The 18410-nt window shown below is 43.6% G+C and overlaps 1 protein-coding gene across 3 annotated transcripts in view; it reads left to right on the plus strand.

Moving 5' to 3' along the window:
* The window catches only part of ZFP91 (ZFP91 zinc finger protein, atypical E3 ubiquitin ligase), a 36675-nt gene extending 18265 nt beyond the window's left edge, over positions 1-18410 (plus strand). For 2 of the 3 annotated variants that reach the window (XM_061154146.1, XM_061154163.1), the window contains exons 3-11: positions 8097-8306; positions 8560-8596; positions 8981-9085; positions 9614-9748; positions 10398-10448; positions 10883-10961; positions 11854-11968; positions 14286-14385; positions 14634-18410. In XM_061154146.1, coding sequence (XP_061010129.1) covers positions 8097-8306; positions 8560-8596; positions 8981-9085; positions 9614-9748; positions 10398-10448; positions 10883-10961; positions 11854-11968; positions 14286-14385; positions 14634-15144 — 1343 coding nt within the window. In that variant the 3' untranslated portion in view covers positions 15145-18410. The remainder of the gene's footprint in view (positions 1-8096; positions 8307-8559; positions 8597-8980; positions 9086-9613; positions 9749-10397; positions 10449-10882; positions 10962-11853; positions 11969-14285; positions 14386-14633) is intronic. The other variant, XM_061154155.1, reaches the window with a different exon arrangement.

Here is an 18410-nt window from a genome sequence, read left to right on the forward strand (position 1 = left end):
TTTATTAGTATACAGTGTCTAACCTTGTGTTCTTGAAGCAGTTTTTGACTTGAAGTCTATTTTGTCTGATACTTGCAGAGCCATTTTCTGTTGATTGGATTGTTTCCTCCCAAAAGATGTTGAGAACCTGTGAATGTAAGATTATTTGGAAGTAGGATCATAAAGCTTCTTGTTTGCATGAATTTGTGTCTTTTTTTTAGACTTGGGGGTGTTTTGTCCTTTATTTCTCCAAGCATTCTTTCTGCTACAGTTACAAAAAACTATCCAAACTCATCACGTGGATCAGTCTAACTCAATGAAACTATGAGCCATGCCACGTAGGGCCACCTAAGATGGACGGGTCATGGTGGAGAGTTCTGACAAAACATGGTCCACTGGTGAAGGGAATGGCAAATCGCTTCAGCATTCTTACCTTGAGAACCCCATGAACAGTATGAAAAGGGAAAAAAAATATGACACTGAAAAATGGACTGCCCTGGTTGGTAGGTGCCCAATATGTTACTGGAGAAGACTAGAGAAATAACTCCAGAAAGAATGAAGAGATGGAGCCAAAGGGAAAACAGTGCCCAGTTGTAGATTTGACTGGTGATGGAAGTCAAGTCTGATGCTGTAAAGAATGGTTTTGCATAGGAACCTGGAATGTGAGGTCCATGAATCAAGGTAAATTGGAAGTGGTCAACAGGAGATGGCAAGAGTGAGCATCGACATTTCAGGAATCAGTGCACTAAAATGGACTGAAACGGGCGAATTTAACTTAGATGACCATTATATCTACTACTGTGCGCAAGAATACCTTTGAAGAACGAGAGTAGCCATCACAGACAACGAAAGAGTCTGAAATGCAGTATTTGGTTGCAATCTCAGAAACAACAGAATGATCTCTGTTCGTTTCCATGGCAAACCATTCAGTGTCACAGTAATCCAAGTCTATGGTCTGATCAGTAATGCAGAAGAAGCTGAGGTTGAATGGGTCTGTGATGACCTACAAGACCTTCTAGAACTAACACCCAAAAAGATGTCCTTTTCATTATAGGGGACTGGAATGCAAAAGTAGGAAGTCAAGAGATCCTGGAGTAACAGGTAAGTTTGGCAATGGACTATAAAATGAAGCAGGGCAAAGACTGAAAGTTTTGCCAAGAAAATGCCCTGGTCGTAGCAAGCACCCTCTTGCAACAACACAAGAGAAGACTCTACACATGGACATCACCAGATGGTCAACACTGAAATCAGATTGATTATATTCTTTGCAGCTAAAGATGGAGAAGCTCTCTATACAGTCAGCAAAAACAAGAGCGGGAGCTGACTGTGGCTCAGATCTTGAACTCCTTGTTGCCAAATTCAGACTTAAAGAAAGTAGGGAAAACCACTAGACCATTCAGGTATGACCTAAATCAGATCCCTTACAGTTATACAGTGGAAGTGAGAAATAAGATTCAAGGGATTGATCTGATAGACAGAGTGCCTAAAGAACTGTGGATGGAGGTTTGTGAAATTACAAGAGGTGGTGATCAAGACCATCCCCAAGAAAAAGAAATCCAAAAAAGGCTGTCTGAGGAGACCTTACAAATAGCTGAGGAAAAAAAGAGAGACAAAAGGCAAAGGAGAAAAGGAAAGACATACCCATCTGAATGCAGAGTTCCAAAGAATACCAAGGAGAGATAAGAAAGCCTTCCTAAGTGACCAGTGCAAAGAATAGAGGGAAACAATAGAATGGGAAACACTAGAGATCTCGTCAATAAAATTGGAGTTACCAAGGGAACATTTCATGCAAAGCTGGGCTCAATAAAGGACAGAGACGGTATGGACCTAAAGAAGCAGAAGATATTAAGAAGAGGTGGCAAGAATACACAGAAAAATGATACAAAAAATTTCTTAATGACCCAGACAACCATGATGGTGTGATTACTCACCTAGAGCCAGGCATCCTAGAATGCAAAATCAAGCAGGCATCACTGTGAACAAAGCTAGTGGAGGTGATGGTATTCCAGCTGAGTTATTTAAAATCCTAGAAGATGACACTGTTAAAGTGTTGCACTCAATATGCCAGCAAAGTTGGAAAACTCACCAGTGGCCACAGGACGGGAAGAGGTCAGTTTCCATTCCAGTGCAGTGCCAAAGAATGTTCAAACTACTGCACAATTGCACTCATCTCACACACAAGCAAAGTAATGCTCAAAATTCTCCGAGCGAGGCTTCAGCAGTATGTGAACCGAGAACTTCCAGATGCTCAAGCTGGATTTAGAAAAGGCAGAGGAAACAGATCAGATTGCATACTTTGGATCATAGAAAAAGCAAGAGACTTCCAGAAAAACATCTCTTTTATTGACTAGGCCAAAGCCTCTGACTTTGTGGGCCACAACAAACTGTGGAAAATTCTTTTTTTTTTTAGTTCTACCACTTTATTGCTACCAACCCATCTTCCTCCACCCTTGTGCACACATGCTCAGTCATGTAACCCCACGGACGGCAGCCTGCCAGGCTCCTCTGTCCATGGACTTTTCCAGGCAAGAATACTGGAGTGGGTTGCCATTTCCTTCTCCAAACTGTGGAAAATTCTTAAAAGAGATGGGAATACCAGACCACCTGACCTACCTCCTGAGAAATCTGTATGCAGGTCAAGAAACAACAGTTAGAACTGGACATGGAACAATGGACTGGTTCCAAATAGGGAAAGGAGTACTTCAGGGCTGTATATTGTCACCCTGCTTATTTAACTTCTATGCAGAGTGCATCATGAGAAACGCTGGGCTGGATGAAGCACAAGCTGGAGTCAAGATTGTAGGAAATCAAGATCATCAGGAAATATCAGTAACCTCAGATATGCAGATGACACTGCGCTTAAGGCAGAAAGGGAAGAGGAACTGAAGAGTCTCTTGGTGAAAGTGAAAGGAGAGTGAAAAGGCTGGCTTAAAACTTAGTGTTTAAAAATCTAAGACCATGGCATCTTGTCCCAGCAGTTGATGGTTAATAGATGGGGAAGCAATGGAAACAGTGTCAGACTTTATTTTTTGGGGCTCCAAAATTACTGCAGATGGTGAATGCAGCCGTGAAATTAAAAGACACTTGCTCCTTGGAAGAAAATCTATGACAAACCTAGACAGCATATTAAAAAGCAGAAACATTACTTTGTCAGCAAAGGTTCATTTAGTCAAAGTTATGGTTTTTCCAGTAAAAGCTATGGTTTTTCCAGTAGGCATGTAGGATGTGATCGTTGGACCATAAAGAAAGCTGAGTGCTGAAGAATTGATGCTTTGGAACTGTGGTGTTGGAGAAGACTCTTGAGAGCCCCTTGGACTGCAAGGAGATCCAACCAGTCAGTCCTGGGAAATCAGTGCTGAATATTCATTGGAAGGACTGATGTTGGAGCTGAAGCTGCAGTACTTTGGCCACCTGATGCGAAGAACTAACTCATCGGAAAAGACCCTGATCCTGGAAAAGATTGAAGGCAGGAGGAGAAGAGGACGACAGAGGATGAGATGGTTGGATGGCATCACTGATTCCATGGATGTGTTTGAGTAAACTCCGGTGATGGACAGGGAGGCCTGGCGTGCTGTGGTCCATGGGGTCGCAAGTAGTAGGACGTGACGAGCGACTGAACTGAACAGGCTCTTTCCGCTCTGGTCTGTGCTCTCCTTTGGGCCTTTGCATGGTGATGTGTTTTATGGTCCCCACTGAGCTCTTAGTCTCTGTTGCTTTTTCTTCATCTCTTTGTTCTTCAGAGTGAATGCTCACAGTTGACCTATCTGAGTTTGCTGATATGTCTCCTTTCTCAAGCCTGCCGCTTAATGAAATCTTCTAATGAACTTTTCATTTCAGATATTACACTTTTTTAGCTCCAGAATTTGATTCCTTTTATATAATTGCTATCTTTTTTTGAGATTTCCTTTAGCTGTTTGAGCATATTTTGAAAAATCATGTTCTTTGTCCTATGTGGTCTGTCTTAAAGCTGTTTCCTTAAGCCTGTGCTCAGCTCATGGTCTGACAGAGATTTCCTCACATGGCTTGTGTAACTTGTTTCTTACTTCGGGCTTTGCTTGGCTGCTGTAGACCTGTGACTGTATCACAGAGTTCTTACAGAGCTGATTCTGGCAGGTGGTGTGTCTGCATTCCTGATGAGGGACACTTTTGCTATTGTCACTCTCTATGTTTTTTTAAAAAACTATATTGAGTTTTAGGTGATGTGTGGGTTACTCAATAAAACAGGCTGCTGTGCTTTATTTGTAAGGATAAGCAGTTCTCATCAAATTGCCAGCATTTGTCCTGTGGATAATATCACCGATATGAAAAGATGTGGGCACATTCTTTAATCATGAAGTAGAGAAGAGCTTTATTGAGTATAGGAGGTTATGGAATAGGTTTCAAGTCCACATTAGTGTAGCTAGGTTGAATAAAAGAAATAATTTTCCCTTTATTATTTAATATTGCAGTACTTTATAAAGGGTGTTGAGTTTCTCCCTTTGAAGAAGTTTTCTTAAAAGCAATGGTCACCTAGATGTAAAAGTCCTTGATTACTAGCCCAAGACAGGATTTTTAATTTCAGGTCTACTTAGATAATTTTGTGATCTTGAACAAGTTGAAGTTCCCACTGCTATTCATCTCTGCGTTTCAAATGAATTTTATTTCATTACTTTGATGTGGTCTCATTAAAACTTTCAAACCAGTGTAGTTAAAACCAGAACAACTCCCAGTCATCACCTTGTTCTGCAGTAAAGGAAGCTAATTTCTCCTATCTTTTTAAATAAACACTTTCCCCTAAATATGGAAAGTTACATCGTTTCCATTTTTAAAGTATTTTAAACAGGGGCCATAGTGAACCTCTGTGTGCCAGTTTCTTTCAGAGGGTAGATACTTTGAAGTGGGGCCAGTATTTATGTTTCTTATGTACAACTATACTATGTACAACTATCTGTACAGAAGTGTTGTGCTATATATAGATTGGTATGTAGATAGGTAGACTTATACTATGTGTATACACACATACGTAATATTTAAACATTTTATGGCTGTGGGTTTTTTTGGTTTTTTTTTTCTTCTTTTTTTTTTCTTTTCTTTTTATTGTCAAGAAAAACATATCACTGATTCTACCCACAAACATCTAATCACTAAATTTGCAACAGTCTAGTTTAACTTAATAGCACATGCCAACGGTTCAACTTCACTGTCCGCATGAAGCTAAGACGTTCACAACATTAACTACATCAAGACAACCCTTTTCAACGCCTCCTGCCAAACAGCAGGGCCACCGGGTAAATAAATCTTTGTTTCTATTCAGTTCAGTCGCTAAGTCATGTCGGACTCTTTGAGACCCCATGTTTCTATTAGGCAGCTGCAATCTTTCATGCTGTTTCTGAACTCCTTTGATGGTCTTTGGTGCTAGTGGGAACTGACCACGAGGTACACAGTGAGAAGGGTCACGTGAACAGCTCGTGACTTCCACTGTGAATCAACCCTCCTCACGATAGTAGGAAACTCAAAGTTGGGATGCACACATCCAAGTACCTATAAAGCACGCAGCTGATGACTTCTCAGGGAATGCATGAGGCACCGGGACGGAGTCCCAGCATCCAGAGTGGAAATGCAACAAATGCCAACGTCTTACTACTTGCAACAACTTCCCCGCAGCGTCGGAGCAGCCAGGGACTTCGGGGAGGTCGAGGTCTGGGTCCGAGCCCGGTACCTCCAGACCCAGACCTTGCCCATCCTCGGAGATGCGCCCTCACTCCCCACCACGCGCAGACAGACCTTCCCCAGCACCATGCAGGGGAGAGCCCGCTTGCCCTGGAGCCGGCCTAGGAAACTGACCTACGCGGTCACCCGGGTTCCAGATCTCCCGGGGTGGGGACCACAATCGCAGGCTGCCCGCCTCACGCCCAGGAAGCGGCCTGGGCTCGCACTCCTGGAAGACTCACGGCCCCACGGATCATCGGTCTCGGCGATCCCGGAGCCCGGCGGAGCGCGAGGCCTCTTGGCACCACTCCGCGAGGTGGCGCTGCCCCTCCGCGCGGCCGGCCAAGCCTGGATGTGGGTTTTATAAGGGTGATCTTAGTTTTGTAGGATAAATTCCTAGTAGCTGAATTTAATGTGAAAAAGACTATGCCAAAGCCTTTGACTGTGTGGATCATAATAAACTGGAAAATTCTGAAAGAGATGGGAATACCAGACCACCTGACCTGCCTCTTGAGAAACCTGTATACAGGTCAGGAAGCAATGGTTAGAACTGGACATGGAACAACAGATTGGTTCCGAATAGGAAAAGGAGTATGTCAAGGCTGTATATTGTCACCCTGCTTATTTAACTTATATGCAGAGTACATCATGAGAAACGCTGGGCTGGAGGAAGCACAAGCTGGAATCAAGATTACCAGGAGAAATATCAATAATCTCAGATATGGAGATAACACCACCCTTATGGCAGAAAGTGAAGAACTAAAGGGCCTCTTGATGAAAGTGAAAGAGGAGAGTGAAAAAGTTGGCTTAAAGCTCAACATTCAGAAAACTAAGATAATGGCATCCAGTCCCATTACTTCATGGCAAATAGATGGGGAAACAGTGGCTGACTTTTTCTGGGCTCCAAAATCACTGTAGATGGTGATTGCAGCCATGAAATGAAAAGACTCCTTAGAAGCAAAGTAATGACCAACTTAGACAGCATATTAAAAAGCAGAGACATTACTTTGTCAACAAAGGTCCGTCTAGTCAAGGCTGTGGTTTATCCAGTAGTCATGTATGGATGTGAGAGTTGGACTATAAAGAAAGTTGAGCGGCAAAGAACTGATGCTTTTGAACTGTGGTGTTGGAGAAGACTCTTGAGAGTCCCGTGGACTGCAAGGAGATCCAGCCAGTCCATCCTAAAGATTAGTGCTGTGTGTTCATTGAAGGGACTGATGTTGAAGCTGAAACTCCAATACTTTGGTCACCTGATGAGAAGAGCTGACTCATGTGAAAAGACCCTGATGCTGGGAAAGATTGAGGGCAGGAGGAGAAGGGGACAACAGAGGATGAGATGGTTGGATGACATCACCGACACAATGGACATGGATTTGGCTGGACTCCGGCAGTTGGTGATGGACAGGGAGGCCTGGCATGCTGCAGTCCATGGGGTTGCAAAGAGTTGGAGACAACTGAGCGACTGAACTGAATATGTACTTAAAATTTTGATAGATATTGCCAAATTGTCCATTATAGAAAGGTTTTACTGATGCACACACTGTTAATCTCTGTCCAGAGTTCCTCTTTTCCCACAACCTTGCCAGTACAGCGTGTTGGCAAACATTTGGATTGTTGCCACTATTCTAAGGGAACACTTATGGCACTGTCGCTTTCATTGGAGTCTCTCTTGTTATGAGTGGATTGAGCTTTGTTGTCATTGTTTTTGTTTGTTCACACATTATGTTCACACGTTTGAAAACCATTTTTATTGAGTTGTTGTCTTTCTGTTAGGCTGTTAGACTTTGTTTATAGCGGAATCTGGCATGCCAAAAACTTTTTAGGTTTATACAGTTGGATGTATTAGTGTTAAGATCTAAAATCCTGTGCTGTTCTTAGAAAGGACTTTTCCAGTCTGAGATTATTGAAAGGATCTTCCATGGTCAAATAGACTCACTTTTAATATACTAAGTAAAATTGAATAGATGCAAGGGAAGGCAAGGGAATTTCTCTTGATGGAATTGCTGTTACTTGCAACAGCACTTACTTGCAACATTGTTCAATTATTAAATTGTCTAGAACTGTATGTTTCTTTCTTGCTCATGCCTCTGTAGATCTGGTCATCTTTTGGGGACCACTCTCTGCTGTCTTAGATCTAACAGTTAAAGAATAAAAGGTTAGATCTTAGGTATATTTCTTTTAGCATTTCCTTTTTTAGTATATATGTAAACTATAAATATAAAATTGCTGCTTTCCAACCTACAAAGCTGTTTCTTTAGACTGATTACAGTAAGGATAAGTTTTTATCAGATTTTCCCCTCATCTTGCTTCTATTATATCAGTAAAATTCTGTCCCCGGGTGGTAGGGGTGGATATTATCTTTAGAGATACACAGAGATGATTACTGGTCAACTATAAACTCTGAAAGAATGGTTTGTGTTTTCCTCTAGATCCCAAGGAAGAGAAAGAGGAGGAAGAGTCTGCCCTCGCTCAGGAAGCTCCTGCCGCAGCAGCTCGGCCGAGTCGGGGCTGGCGCGGCAGCAGCCGCACGTCCGTCTCTCGGCATCGCGAAGCAGAGAACACCCGCAGCTCTCGGTCCAAGACTGGTTCACTGCAGCTCATCTGCAAGTCAGAGCCAAATACAGATCAGCTCGATTATGGTACAGTGCCAGTAGAGTCTGATTATTTAACCACCAGTTGCCTATTGATTTTTGTATAATGTTGAACATTTACCAGAACAGCCTGACTTTTAGGGTCACATGTGGTGTTATAGGAAGGATCCTTTTTGATAGTTTACGGAGAATTCTCCATTTGTGTGATGACCCTAAACTGTATTTTGGTTTGAGTCTCTTGGCTGCAGAGAGAAAATATCTATACCTTCATACCAAAAGTTCTGTTTCATACCTTTTCTAGATGCTACAGAAGAGCATCAGTCTCCAGGTGGCATTAGGTAAGAAACCTTGCAATATTTCATAGTTTAAACCCTTGGGGATGTAAAGGGGATGAAGACCAGTCAGTCAGATCACATAACTCAGAGGTTTTCTACTTGAAATACTTGAGTCAGTTGTTTTTTAACTCTTAGTGTCACTGAGCCATCTTTGCCTTGCCTTTATTTAATGAAATTAGAGCATGGCTAGGATTTTTGTGTTTTTAGTTCCAGTTATTATTCTTTGGGGGAAAGCAGCTAGGTTGCAGTCCAGTTAGATTATTAGAGAATGAAGATCCTAGATAACGCTGTGAACCTTTGGCTGCGTCTAGGTAAATTGCTGAATAAAATCAGTCAGATATGATTTATAACAGCTGGGATTTCTGATCTCTGTTGGCTTCTTTCCAGCAGTGATGAGGAAGAGGAGGAGGAAGAAGAGATGTTGATCAGTGAAGAAGAAATACCGTTCAAAGATGATCCAAGAGATGAGACCTACAAACCCCACTTAGAAAGGCATGTCTCGGGTTTGTTGGTGAAAACTAAGTTAGGAAAACATTTTGGCATGCTTTTATTTCACCTTGTTGCCAAACTAATGGATATGGACTTAATTTTTAAAGGAGTAATTTTGCACTTGTTTTACAGACCTAGCATTATCCTATTGCTCCCTGCTACAGCACGCTCTTCCATTTATAGAACTTTGTGTTGCTCATAATCCAAATTATTATGACACCTGCCTGTTTTAAGATGTCATGAGTTGCCTGAATACTTAGAAATTTTTTACTTTTGTTTTTCTTTACATCTATAGTGAGATTTGATTCTAAGGCTTTGTTAGCTTGGGGCTGGGGGTCATCTCATTGGCTTTTAATATGTGTATGGTTACTGTCCATATGACGAATAGTGGCTGGAAACCACATTTCATGTACTGAGGAGCATAATTTTATAATAAATCAGTGATAACTCCAGGCTTTACCCTTCTGTCACAGGTGTTCTTGAAAAGGTCCTTTGCTGGATACCAGTGTTGAAATGTGTTTGTATTTTCAGGGAAACCCCAAAGCCACGGAGAAAATCAGGGAAGGTGAAAGAAGAGAAAGAGAAGAAAGAAATAAAAGTGGAAGTCGAGGTGGAGGTGAAAGAAGAAGAGAATGAAATTAGGGACGATGAGGAGCCTCCTAGGAAGTGAGTAGGCAGTTACTACCGGAAATGGAAGCCTAACAGATTTTCAAGTCACTAGTGGAGAAAAGGGTAGGAGTGTGAGGAGAGATGTTGACAGGTATATATTGTTGTCTCCAGCAGCTGACAGTTTGATTGGAAAGACTTCTCTCAAAAGCTTGAAAAGTTTCATTCACAGCAGTCCTTAAAGATGTTCCATTGAGTATGGTAGGACAGTGGCTGTAGGGACGCAGAGAGGAGAGTAAAGATAGCAAAAAAAAAAAAATATGGCAAATAAGGCACATGATGTAATGACTTTGATCAGGTAAAAGCTCATGCCTAGCAGTTAGTTCCTGTTGCGGAGAGAGCTTTTTTTAAGTGTGTAGGCTTTTGTCTCTGTTAGAAGGAGAATGTATCCTTTATATTCTTAGGGCTTTTAGATAATAGACTAATTTCTTCTACTTTGTTAACTTGTGGTGCGGTCTTATTTATAAGTAAAGTTGCTTCAGAGTGAAATCTGTGGTTTTGCCGGATTTGTCTCTGGCTTTATGTATTCTGGGTTACCCGTCGTTTGTGCCACCAGCTTTTTGGTCTTGAGTGTATGTCCTCAGTTAATCTTTACCGTATAAGCTTCAGTCTGGACTGTGTGGACAGTAACTCTGTTCTTTAATTACAGGAGAGGAAGAAGGCGAAAAGATGACAAAAGCCCACGATTACCCAAAAGGAGGTGAGTAATTTATAGCCCTGCAGGGTTGTGCTTGCTTTCTGGTGGTGGGCCCTGGACTTATACCTTAAGCCCTTATGATTATCATGCGGGAATGACGAGTTAAGAGTTTCACAAGAGGAGCTCCATTGGTGTCCTTGATGCAGAGCTACTATGTTTTAATTTCCATTGCAGGATCTTAAAATTTCTAAAAAATTTAACACTTCTTTGCCTTTGGGGGATTACTGGTTTATTTTGTGCTCTTTTAAAAAAACTAAACATTTGGCAGTTTCTGGTTATTTCTAACATAAATTCTGTGCAAGCCATAAACTAGTAAAAAAGATTTTAATTCTTCATACTATAGAATAGCTCTTCCCTGTGGTGCAGTTGGAGTTAAAGGCCAGTGTGCATACTGCCTCCCTGCTGTTGCTGACTTTTCTCTTCCGTGTTGTTACTAGGAAGAAGCCCCCCATCCAGTACGTCCGCTGTGAGATGGAAGGCTGCGGGACCGTCCTTGCTCACCCACGCTACCTGCAGGTCGGTGGGGCTGTTCGGAGGAGGCGGGCTCACGGGCGCGTCCTGTCACTAGTCCTTGTGCTCACTGAAACTTTCTAGTTTGTGACCTGGTGTAGGATCCATCGTTACATGTGTAATGTCAACGACAGTCATTTATTAAACGTCAAATTACTTCAGTTGGGCTCTTGTTGTTTTAAGTGATTAAGAACCTGAACGTAAATGTTTCCTTGGAATCTTGGGATATTCCAGTGTTTCTCATGGTGTAAGTGCATCTGATATAATAGATGATTGTGTGATAACACTCCAAGACACAGTTAAAAAGGTTTTGTTGTTAGCGATTATTAAATAATAAGGTTAACAACTAAAACCTATGATTTCTTGTTTACTATTTTGAATAAGTTTTTAGTTTGAGGTTTTTAAGTGAGTAGATTTTTTTTTTTTTTTTTAAAGAGAAAGGATACAGCTTGTTTTTAGGTCTGGCAGAAGACATGAAATATTAATTACTAAAGCTTAAGAAGTGTTTGATCTTTAGCAGCAAGTATAACATACGACTAAGGCCTTCCGCCCTGATTCTGGTTCTGTTATAATAATGATGGCTATGATTATTTGGTCATGTACCATTTGCTTCACTAAGCACTGCATAATACACGATCTCTATTCCCACAACAGTCTGACACAGTTGGCGTCATCTCCATGTTACAGATGAGAACTGAAGCTCGCAGTGTTGAAGTGTGTCTTCCAGGATCACACTGCTCGCGAGCGACAGAGCCAGGAGGTTAAGCACTTATGACGGTGCTCCCTGTTGACATACGGAGGATTTGGTTTCCTTCAATACTTTTGACTTTGCAGAGGAATGAGCTTAGCTTTCTGGAAGCCGTCATTTTTATCTCTTCACTTTGTTTTACTGCTTTAGCACCACATTAAATACCAGCATTTGCTGAAGAAGAAATATGTCTGTCCCCATCCGTCCTGTGGACGACTCTTCAGGCTCCAGAAGCAACTTCTTCGACATGCCAAACATCATACAGGTACTTTCTTAAAATGTTTATCAAGTAGCTAAATGCACTGTTAAGTGTGTAATTTGGTAACTATTATTTTCTAAACTATCCTTCCATTATACCAAGTTTGTTTATAGTACTCTTTGTTTTATAGCCAAGAAACCAGAGGCTGAGCAACATTAGGTAACTTGCCAGTGGTTATTCAGCTAGTTTTTAGCAGAAAACAATAATAATTTTGGGGGTGGTTTCTAATTCTGCTTGAATTAGATGGATACTTGTAGTAACTACCTGGACGAGATGAGGAGTGTGTAGAGGAAGCCTTGATGGTAAGGAGGCTTGCTCACAGTTTATATTGCCTGCTAAAAGTCTCCCGAGACTTCCGCTGCTGTTGGAGTCACAGAGGCGAGCTGGCGAGCCCGCATGTAACCTGTGGGGCTTCCCAGGTGGCTCAGCACGGGAGGCGCAGGAGGCACAGGCTCAATATCTGGGTCAGGGGGAGCCCCTGGAGCAGGCACTGGCAGCCCATTGCAGTGTTCTTGCTTGGAAAATCTCACAGACAGAGGATCCTGGCAGACTACAGCCTGTGGGGTCATGAAGAGACTGTGCACGCACATGACCTCTACAGTAGGAGCTGTTGACTGGAAAAGAGAGATTGAATGCCTTTGTGATACCTGTTATTGAGTTCAGACAGCGTTCATTTTCAGCCGCTTGACAGTTTGGTGCAGTGCAGCTAATGGGGACGGATTGGGCTGGGCAGGGTCGGTGAGGACACCAGTGACGCTGCTCCGTTACCCGACGGAACGGCGTGATGGTCACGTGCTGAGTCCTGCTCAGAGCCGGGCACCTCGCAGCCTCAGCACTGGGCTTGAGCCTGAGCTCTGCTCACTCCAAGGCTGCAGTCTGCATTCCGCTGGGTCTCTTCAGTGAGAGTGCCGTTTCCACAGTTTCTCTACAGGAGCTGCCATTTCTCTGCTGCTTCTCCCTGTTACACTGCCTCATTCTCTAGAATATAGTTTCTGACAACCAGTTTAGACTACTTCAGGTAGATTTTATAAGCCAACTATGACAAACACTGCTTTAGAAATTAAGTCCATTCCAAATACTTGTATTTAGTTAATAGAATTTTATGATGTCAGTGTTAGAGAGTTTTACTTTTCCAAATGAGTGTGAATTGACGTCCTTTGAAAATATAATTTCCTTAAGTATGTGAAACGCTCCACATGGGTCCGTCATGCTCCCTTGGAGCTGGGAATGTGGCCCAGACCTGAGAGATGGTAAGCCTTGTCCCTGGGTTAGGAGTGTGCCTTTCAGACCGTACTGTTCATGAGGAATGCAGACGGACAGGCCTGGCGTCATGAGCGCCCTGCTAGAGGTGGCGCGTCTCAGGCCCCGCCTAGACCTGCGTTCGCCCCCGAGTCTCCTAGGGCCCCTAGGTGCTGCCATGCATTCAGGTGGGAGAGACATGGCTCTTCTCCCACACTTGCTTTTAGAACTGTTTGGGATGGAGGGTAGGATTACATGGATGTTGTTTGCCTCTTGTGTTTTCACTGTGTTTCTAGTCATTTTAAGTGAAAGGCATACGAAGAGTGTAGTGGCCATTTGTTCAACAAGTATACATTGAGCATCTGTTGGTCCAGTTGGTGAAGAAGAAAATAAGTCCAGGGCTCCTTTGCCCTGTAGGGCTTTTTGAGAGAAGTTTAAATTGTTTATCTTGGGTAACCTTTTTTTTTGAAACCTGAAACAAGATGTGAGTACCACTTTGTATATGGATCAGTTTTCTTTAGGTGATGTCACATTCTTGTTTTAATGTTGTTGGTTGAACGCCAGCTTCTTTGTATGTAACTGTTCAGCTTTCACAATCTGAGAAAAAGCTGTTTTAAGAATAAAAGCTATGAGAAATATAATTGTTTACTTGCTAAGCAATTTATCCTGCATCTGACTTACTGGTAAAACTGAGATTAGGATTCCAGTTCTCATATTTCTCTCTAGCTGTGTTTTTTATTTTTGTTAATGTAAACAGGTTCTTATGTTAATGACTAGACTGAAAAACAAAAGATGAAAATGACACTTTGCTTTTCTGGGTGTGTTCTGCAGTCTGTGCGGGATTTTAGTTGCTCCACCAGGAACTGCTCTTGGCCAAGAAACTGTAGAGTCCTAAACCACTGGACTGCCGGGGAATTCCCTTGTGCTGTTTATTTTTAAGTTTCGGTTATCCAGAGTGCTTATATTCTACATTGCTTTTACTCTAAATTCACCTGCCTGATTATCTGCTTGCTTTTTGTAAGCTAGGAAAAAATACTTAAGAGGGATCTAAATGGAACACCAACTAATCACATATTTTTCTTAGATCAAAGAGATTATATCTGTGAATATTGTGCTCGAGCCTTCAAGAGTTCCCACAACCTGGCAGTGCATCGGATGATTCACACCGGCGAGAAGCCGCTCCAGTGAGTGCTCGTTCCTGGGGCACCCGGGAGAGGCGGGCCCGCGCCCCACTGGAGGCCCAGTCCCTCTCTTGGCGCTCTTGCCCGCGGCGCGTGGCTTTTCCCCAGTGTGAGGGCGGGCGTGACTGGCGGGGCTAGCGCCCAGGGACCTGATTTGATGACTGAGTCGTCTGTAATGCGACCCTGACCCTAGGTGAGAGGGCGCTTCCTCTCTGTCTTTGATCAGCTGTTTCCTTTCTCCCTCTCCTTAGATGCGAGATCTGTGGATTCACTTGTCGGCAAAAGGCGTCCCTTAACTGGCACATGAAGAAACACGACGCAGACTCCTTCTACCAGTTTTCTTGCAACATCTGCGGCAAGAAGTTTGAGAAGAAGGACAGCGTGGTGGCGCACAAGGCGAAGAGCCACCCCGAGGTGCTGATCGCCGAGGCCCTGGCCGCCAACGCCGGGGCACTCATCACCAGCACAGACATGCTGGGCGCCGGCCCCGAGGCCCTGGGCCCGCCTGCCGCCGGCCAGGGCCTGCCGCTGCTGCCCGGGCCCCTGGGCGCCCCCGCCCCCGGGGAGTGCCTGCTGCTGGAAGCCGAGGGCGTGTCCAAGGCCTTCTGCGGCGGGCCCGAGCGGGTGAGCCTGGTGGCCGACGGCAAGCTCTTCGTGGGCAGCGGGGGCGGCACGGGCGCGGACGGGCTGGTCATGAACTCGGACATCCTCGGTGCTACCGCAGAGGTCCTGATCGAGGACTCGGACTCTGCGGGGCCGTAGCCAGGGGCGGACCGGGCGCTGGGACGGCTCAGACTTTGTATTTAAAAGACAAAAAGGACAAAAAAAAATTTAAAGCATTTAAAAATCTAGTGAAATAACTGAAGGGCCTGCTCTTTCCATTGGGTCACAGCACACACACACACCCATACACACACACACATCCCCTCTTCTCCCTCTGTCGTCCCCTTTATAAAATTGACGTTGCCTTTCCCAGAAAGCTCGACAAAGAAGCCGCTGCAGCAGCTCTTAAAGGAAGGGTTCTTTTTAAACTCATTTTCAACCAGGCAGACTTCCTGCTCATCAGCAGACCCCCTGCCCCTTTCACCCTGTTACTTCGATGTGCTCTGGATCAGCTTTTAACTCTTAATAATACACTGATATCCTCTCAACCCCTTCTGCTTTCCCGCTGCCCCGTGGTTCTGGCTTCTACCCTTGCAGCACATGTATCTTCCAAGGATCACATACTTCTAATCTCCGGAGGCTGGCAGCTTGACTTGGCACTTTAGGGCCCCTGAGCAGCGTGAGCTGTTAAAACAGCACACATCTCTCACCCCCTCTCCCTCCACTCCCTCCGGGTGAAGGAAGGCAGGCAGGCTGCGTGGGGACCACCTCCCTCCTCTTGACCTACTCCGCCTTCCTCGCCCGCCCCCAGCTCCTCCGTAAGGTTCTCAATGGTGCTCACTCGTTTGCAAGCAGGCTCCCGGCCAGGAGGGGCCGCCAGCCGCGTGGTCTCTGACCATAGACAGGGCTCTATCGGTGAGAAGCCCCAGACTGGTGACAGAATTTGCACTTTGAACATGTGTGTTTTTGTGTTGTGGAACCTGAGATTCCTTATTTATTAACGGAAAGTCGGATTTTTTTTTTTTTTTTTTTTTTTGTCTTTGTTGCTATATTTTGTGGGGCTGGGCAAGATTACATAATTCTGACGTGGGGTCCTTTGCATAAGAGGTACTTGTAGAAGGCAAGATAGAGGATTGAAGAAGCACAGCCAGCCCCTGAAATCATAGCGCTCCAGTGGCCTTTCCAAAAAGCTGGTCCTCAGCACTAACAGAATCACTACAGTGCTTTTCTGGAAGCCTCTTCAGGGAAGGACGGTGGGGGTGTGGTAACTAGCACTGTTTGAGCTTGCAGAGCATCGAGGTTCAGGAATTTTGAGGGGGTGAAGGAGGTTATTCAGGGTCTGAACTACAGAGGCAAGGTTTTCTCTTGAGAATTCTTCCCCGTCATTTCTTGAGAATTTTTGTCCCCGTCATTTCTCTGTACGTACCCCCTGTAGCCCAGCTCTGGCCCCTCTGTCTTTGCTTTGTTTCATCATGGGTTCGTCCCAGCTCCCAGCTGGTGAAGGGCACTGCCGTCAGAGAAGGAATCGTCTGAGTCCGACGGTTTGAAGTCAAAGGAAATCGTTCTGTTCTGCTTCCCTTGTAATAACACTTCAGAAGAAGAAAGTCTTCAGCACAGTTAATAACCTGTACAGTGCTTTGGCTTTCACCTGAAATTCCAGGAATTACCATTGCCCTTGAGGTAGGGATTTTCATGGGCTGGATTGCTTACTGCTGTCCATGGGAGAGTGACAGTTTTGTACAACTTCATAACTTTCAGAAGACTAAAAACCTACTTTGGCTCATTTTTAGAGAACCGGAAGGGCAGTTTCTATCCTACATACCTCAGAAACTGGAATTAAAGGCTTGCCCTGTTCATTGTTAGAGATGTGTAACAGCTGTTAGAAAGAATGGAGCTTTGCTGAGAACAGAATAAGGAACAGCTTGTTTTTCACAAACACTAAAACTACAAAGTTTATCAGTTTTCTCTCTCATCCCCCCCCCCACCCGCCCCCCCGCCAAAAAAAGAAGGGTAACAAAATGTCATCTCTGAAAGAGGCTTGCTCTCCACCCACTGATGTGAGTGTTGGAATGCCAGGGGGCAGTCTGCAGTGAGAGTCTTAGGTTTGTGTTCCCTGTGGAGGCTTTGCAGTCGCCTCCAGGGCACGGCAGAGAGAGGAGTAAGGATGGGAGGAATACGGAATGTGCTTTCCTGGCCACACTGAGGACTTGGAGTTGATGCTGGTGTGTTGAGTAGATGTGAGACTACTATAAGATTAATCGGATGGGTCTACAACAAAGTTCTTTTCCCGTATAAGTCCATTGGTTCACTAGCAGACGTCTATACCCGACACTTGTCAGTGTCACGTATATCTTACCCTTGTTCTACATGAATTACATTTGCAGCAGTTAGTCATCAAATGTTTTAGCCACCTACACAAAAGCAAGCTGCATTTTTAAAAGAAAACTTGAAGACAGAGGGAAAATATTTTCTTCCCTTTATCACACTCCTCCCCACCAAAAGCAACTCATCAGTCCTCATGATTTGAAGCTCCCCTTTTCATTCTTCATAGCTACCGTTTGCCTGTAATTTGCTTCAATAAATTATTGTAGCAGATTGCGGTGAATTTTCAGGTATTTTTCATGGATTTAGTTTTTTTTTTTTTCCCCCTTTTGAGAAAGGGATGCCAGCAAAGGAAAGAGGTGTTTTAAGTAAACTGTCACTTTAACTTTCTGCTCCTCAGATATCTACATCACTGTCCTTCTAAGGAACTCAGTCTTAACATTCTCCATTTCCTACTCTTAATCAAGTTCTGCTACATTTTAATACCTTCTTCCCACAGCACGTTCTCCATCTTTATTGGGCGGTTCTGGATTCTGAAAATAGGCGTTGTTTCTCCAAGGTGTGCTTTCCCCTTGCCTATGGTTGCCCGGGGTTATTTTGCATAATTGAGACTTAATATGTTTCAGAGAATTTAGATAAACACTGGCCAGGATGACTGGGAGTGAAAAATAGATATATTAAAGTATGGAAAAGCACCCACATAGAGCACTTGAACCTCCTTAGAACCTGTCTGGAGAAAAAATATAGAGTGTACTAAACCTCACTACGGTTGTTATGGTCAGGCTGTTTGAAGATGGTGCATCTTTTCCTCCTGCCTTTTTCCCACCTTCCAATGTACTCAAGAAAATTGAAAAATTGTAATGAATCAGTTTAAAATATTTTATTTCCTAAAAGCCTTTTTTGCCTGTTGTAATATGCAGGACCCTTCTCCTTTGATGGGAGAGAGACAGGTAGTTACCTGAATCTAGGTCGAAAAGGTTATGTAAAAAGAAATTATAATAAAAGGGATACTCTGCTTTTCAAATCCTTGTTTTCTCTTAATCTAGCTAAGGCATATCCAAAATAAAATGTAAAGAAGAAAAATAAAAATTGTCTTCATGGAA

The sequence above is a fragment of the Dama dama genome, chromosome 1 (genome assembly GCF_033118175.1).
Source record: "Dama dama isolate Ldn47 chromosome 1, ASM3311817v1, whole genome shotgun sequence".
Lineage (NCBI taxonomy): Eukaryota > Metazoa > Chordata > Mammalia > Artiodactyla > Cervidae > Dama > Dama dama.